The following is a 5794-nucleotide window of genomic DNA, read 5'->3' as shown; positions in this document are numbered from 1 at the left end:
TTTTCCCTTCTTCTTTTTTATTTTATTTTATTTTATTATATGGTAGTAATGCGTCTTGAGCCTAATTTAATTATTTGACACGCAAAATAAAAAATAGTCCACACACGTCAAGTAATTTATGAAAATAAATCACAAAACAATGGGCCAAAAATCTAATGACAAAGTCAAATCAAATAGAGAAAGTTAGGACCTCTCTGTACTTCATTGCTTTAAAATCCATCATACATTTAGGAATTCCTGCTCCATAAATAGTTTATGGTTTACTAGCTAATTGAAGGCTGTCATATGACTTCTGTTTTTGGTTATTACCTTGCCTCCTTTTTGCCTTTATCATAACACAACCATAAATATTGCATTATTTTAAACAAAAAAAAGAAAAAAAAAAAGAAGTAAATGTCAACTTTCTATTTAATTGGGTTTTTTTCACTTGCAATATAATATTTTGATTTTTGTTAGTGTAATTACTTTCTCTTGAATCTCTTCTGTTTCAAGTCATTAATCCTAAAAGGCGCAGTTAAATATATATGTAGTTTCTATATTAATGAAACCTTTTTTTTTTTTTTTATTGCATTAATAGATATGTGGTTTGAAGATTTAATTTAAACGTAAAGACTTAGGTAATAAATAAAGATGAAAATTTTGTTAGGTCCTCAAAAGGGACAGTCTTACTTATATTTTGATTAAAAGTCACCACTCTTCTTCAAACCTTCTATTCCATATTTCACGTCAAAATTATTTTGACCAGTGGGGACTATGTGTATGAGTATGACTATGAGTATCCAAAACTGCCCTTTTTTTGTTTTTTAACACTGGCCATTACCATTAGACCTAAAATTGAATTAGGGCCAGCAGAGTCTTTTAATGGCGTGATTAATAGTTTAACAGAGACTGCTCCAATCGAAACATCTATCTCCGTTCATTTCTCAGATACACTGGTGATAGTATTGAGAAATTATTTACGTATACTAAGTGTTGCAGAAGTGTGGAGCAGAGCAGAGCTCGGCTGCCGGAGTACAAGAATTCACCAAAGCAAATAAAAATAAAATATATACAATTTTAACTCATCGGAAATTGAAACCCTCGCTCAGAATCTGACAACCCTGACGTCTCTTTCTTTAAACCACATAAAGTAACAAAATCATTATACACACGAAAAAAAACACAAACACTATTTAATATCAACCCATGTTAATGTAAAAATAACTGTAAATTAATAAATAAAATAATTGGATTCAAGAGAAACCCCACCTCAACTTCTCTATTTATACCCTCCTCCTCATCTACGGTGAGAAGCAATCCATCCATCTATCTATCCTTGAAGAGAAAACTTAGCATCCATACATACAGTAAGAGGGAGAGAGAGGCAGGGAGAAATAGTTCTTCACATATCTCCATATTGTAAAGAGAGAGTGAGGTTGATTATCATCAATCATCATCATCGATCATGTGTAATCCAAATACTACCACTACTCTTCCCACCTTAGCAGTTTCCGATAAACCAACACAAACGCAGCAAAGCAACCTTTATTTTCATCTTTTGTCGTCGTTACCCAATGGCATAAAAGACCCAGAAAAGCCTAAAACACAAGAAGAATCGTCACCCTCCATCTCTGAGATCATCACAGAGACGAAATCACTCTTCAACCTAGCTTTTCCTATTGCCCTAACGGCCCTTATCCTCTACTCTCGCTCTATCCTCTCCATGCTCTTTCTTGGTCATCTTGGTGACCTTGAGCTTGCTGCTGGCTCTCTGGCTATTGCCTTCGCTAATATCACTGGATATTCAGTCCTTTCAGGGCTGGCTCTAGGCATGGAGCCTCTGTGTTCACAAGCCTTCGGTGCTCAACGTCCAAAGCTTCTATCTTTAACCCTTCACCGCTCAGTAATTTTCCTTCTTGTCTCTTCAATACCTATCTCTCTTCTCTGGCTCAACATGTCCAAGATCCTCTTATATCTTCATCAAGATCCTAATATCACACGTATAGCTCACTCTTATCTCATCTTCTCTCTCCCTGACCTTTTAACCAATTCCTTCATTCACCCAATCCGCATTTACCTTCGCGCTCAAGGCATCACCCATCCACTAACTTTAGCATCCTTAGCCGGCACTATTCTTCACTTACCTATTAACCTTTTTCTCGTCAGTCATCTACGTCTCGGCGTTGCTGGAGTCGCAGCCGCAGCTGCCATCTCCAACTTCTTTGTGTTTTTATCCTTAGTTTTTTACATTTGGATTTCTCGTTTGCACGAGCCGACGTGGACTAAACCCACTCTCGACTGCTTAACCGGCTGGAAGCCGCTGCTTAAGCTGGCTGCTCCAAGCTGCGTATCGGTTTGTTTAGAGTGGTGGTGGTACGAGATCATGATCGTTTTGTGTGGAATTTTAGTTGACCCCAAAGCAACGGTGGCCTCTATGGGCATTCTGATCCAAACGACGTCGTTACTTTATGTGTTCCCGTCCTCCCTCAGCTTTGCGGTTTCCACACGTGTGGGTAACGAACTTGGTGCTAATCGTCCTAAAACAGCGAAATTATCTGCTGTAGTGGCGGTGTTTTTAGCTGCAATGATGGGCCTATCAGCTACCGTTTTTGCATCCGGGATGAGAGATAGGTGGGGTCGGATGTTCACCAACGACGTGGAGATCCTGCGGTTGACATCAGCTGCCCTGCCAATCCTAGGGTTGTGTGAACTCGGTAACTGTCCACAAACAGTAGGGTGTGGGGTCCTGAGAGGCAGTGCACGCCCGTCCACGGCAGCTAATGTGAACCTGGGTGCATTCTACCTTGTGGGTATGCCAGTGGCCGTTGGACTTGGATTTTATCTTGGGGTTGGGTTTTGTGGGCTCTGGCTTGGGCTATTATCGGCCCAGGTTTGTTGTGCTGGCCTCATGTTGTACGTGGTGGGGACAACCGACTGGGATTTTCAAGCCGATAGATCTCAGATGCTGACATGCGCAGGGTGTGTGGATAATGGGTTAGTCTGTGACTGTGATCATATTGGCGATGAACAGCAGCCATTGATTTCTATTACGGTGTCTTCGCCTTAATATATATATATATATTTTTTTTTTCTTGGCTGTGAATTGTTTATTTTTTGGTTAGAAGAGATGGGGTGTTGCATAAAGAGGATAAAGAAGAATATTTTTTGTTCTTATGGATTATATATATTCTTTTGCATAAAAAATAAAATTGGCAACGGCAACCTTCTTTTGGAGGTGATGCGGCACCGCATGAAACAAAAGCGTTAACATAACGGCAACTCTTCCGTTACGTAGACACAGACTAATATAACATCACCATTCAACAATCAAAGCAATAACTGTTGAGACAGTGTCTCAGATATTCAGACATGTTTGATCTTTTTGAAGAATTGAAGTAACCGCAAATCATCACCTGACACGTAGCAATTTGTTCTCTAAACAATATTCAATTGGTTTGAAGCAAAAGTTAGTGGGGAATATATAATGTGGCTAAACTTTCCTCTCTGAGTGGAGGTCGTTGTTAATTTCTATCTTATCTCTTTAAAACTTTTTTAGTTTGGTCCCAACCTAAACGATCTACCATCAATGCATGGTCTTTGTCCATTGATGGGTATCGTCTTTAGACTTTAATCAGTGGCTCTCTTGCCAATTCTAATTATATTTCATCATCTCAAATATATATTCAATGAACAAGAACAAATACCTAATTAATTTTCTTGGCAAATTAATGACAGTTGATCTTTAATTTGGAATGCAAGTCGTAAAGTTGGGAAATGAAAAAGCACACAAAATTCAGGTGGCTGATTAAATGGCGTCCTCATGATATGGGTAAAAGAAACAAGGCAACAACAAAAAAACAAGTGATATAATGGGAAAAAACGGCCCTATACAAAAGAGAACACACAGTTACACACTACTGTCAATCACCATGGCTATTTGGCAGCTCTTTCTCCTCTGAAAGGAAAACAAAAGAGGGTTTTGTCTGTTAATAAGAGGCACATTTCTCTTTATGCAGAGAGCGCACGAGGGGGGTATCACTTTTTTTTTTTTTNTATTTTTTTTTCTTGGCTGTGAATTGTTTATTTTTTGGTTAGAAGAGATGGGGTGTTGCATAAAGAGGATAAAGAAGAATATTTTTTGTTCTTATGGATTATATATATTCTTTTGCTTTTTCTTTTTCTTTTTTTTAATAAAAAAAAAAAAAATTGGCAACGGCAACCTTCTTTTGGAGGTGATGCGGCACCGCATGAAACAAGAGCGTTAACATAACGGCAACTCTTCCGTTACGTAGACACAGACTAATATAACATCACCATTCAACAATCAAAGCAATAACTGTTGAGACAGTGTCTCAGATATTCAGACATGTTTGATCTTTTTGAAGAATTGAAGTAACCGCAAATCATCACCTGACACGTAGCAATTTGTTCTCTAAACAATATTCAATTGGTTTGAAGCAAAAGTTAGTGGGGAATATATAATGTGGCTAAACTTTCCTCTCTGAGTGGAGGTCGTTGTTAATTTCTATCTTATCTCTTTAAAACTTTTTTAGTTTGGTCCCAACCTAAACGATCTACCATCAATGCATGGTCTTTGTCCATTGATGGGTATCGTCTTTAGACTTTAATCAGTGGCTCTCTTGCCAATTCTAATTATATTTCATCATCTCAAATATATATTCAATGAACAAGAACAAATACCTAATTAATTTTCTTGGCAAATTAATGACAGTTGATCTTTAATTTGGAATGCAAGTCGTAAAGTTGGGAAATGAAAAAGCACACAAAATTCAGGTGGCTGATTAAATGGCGTCCTCATGATATGGGTAAAAGAAACAAGGCAACAACAAAAAAACAAGTGATATAATGGGAAAAAACGGCCCTATACAAAAGAGAACACACAGTTACACACTACTGTCAATCACCATGGCTATTTGGCAGCTCTTTCTCCTCTGAAAGGAAAACAAAAGAGGGTTTTGTCTGTTAATAAGAGGCACATTTCTCTTTATGCAGAGAGCGCACGAGGGGGGTATCACTTTTTTTTTTTTTTTTTTTGTTGTTGTTGTTGTTTTATCATGTGGAACACAAAATTCATCTCCCCTTCTCTCCATGTAAGTTTTCTCTTTTTTAAAAAATTGCCCTCTTGTCCCACTACTGTTATTGGGGGCTCCATATCCTATCAAATCCATCAAGTTTTCATCCAACTGCTACGTATTTGGATTATTATTGCAGTAAAAGGTGAAAACATCCACTCTGAAATATCGGCTTCTTTTGAAAAGATTTTCTGAGAACGTGGTTTCAACTACTACTCAAACAGTTATTGTTCCTTCCTCGTCAATGGTTATCTGATCTCATCAATTTATCCTAATTATTATTGTTCCTTAAAATGCACGCTGTCGTGTGGCATGGCTTCACTGACTAATAATATGTAAAAAAGAAAATATCTCTACGAGGCCATTAGTTCTATCACCCTTCAACTTTTTTATTATATGCAACTGATCAGGGATTTTGATCGGTAAAAGCTTGAGCGAGAAAAAAGTTGTGGACTGTGTTGCCTTCAAGTTCTCTATATTTCTTTCTTTAATTTGAATCTTCTGTTTCAAATGGTATATGATAGAATTGGGTAAGTTTTAGTTGATTAATTCCATCACAGAATTTGCACACTGTAATTTATGTTGAAGCCCCGCAATAATCTGCTAATAATTTTTGAAATTTTTCATAAGTGTGCAAATCAAGCTGAATAATCTAAACCCTCTTCTCTTCATAATTCATAGAGATCACTCTTTATTAATTTCACGTGAAACTAACTATATTA

General features: G+C 37.3%; 1 protein-coding gene across 1 annotated transcript; it reads left to right on the top strand.

Annotated features, from left to right (window-relative positions):
* The first annotated feature begins 1312 nt into the window (after positions 1-1312).
* Positions 1313-3160, top strand: LOC116130613 (protein DETOXIFICATION 51). The gene has a single exon (XM_031416336.1). It carries the CDS (start codon positions 1445-1447, stop codon positions 3044-3046), a length of 1602 nt encoding a protein of 533 aa, XP_031272196.1. The 5' UTR covers positions 1313-1444; the 3' UTR covers positions 3047-3160.
* The last annotated feature ends 2634 nt before the right edge of the window (positions 3161-5794 follow it).

Source organism: Pistacia vera, unplaced genomic scaffold, assembly GCF_008641045.1.
Source record: "Pistacia vera cultivar Batoury unplaced genomic scaffold, PisVer_v2 Contig223, whole genome shotgun sequence".
In the NCBI taxonomy this organism is placed as follows: Eukaryota; Viridiplantae; Streptophyta; class Magnoliopsida; order Sapindales; family Anacardiaceae; genus Pistacia; species Pistacia vera.
Note: the sequence above shows the minus strand (reverse complement) of the source record. Positions and strands in the feature narration are given on the sequence as shown.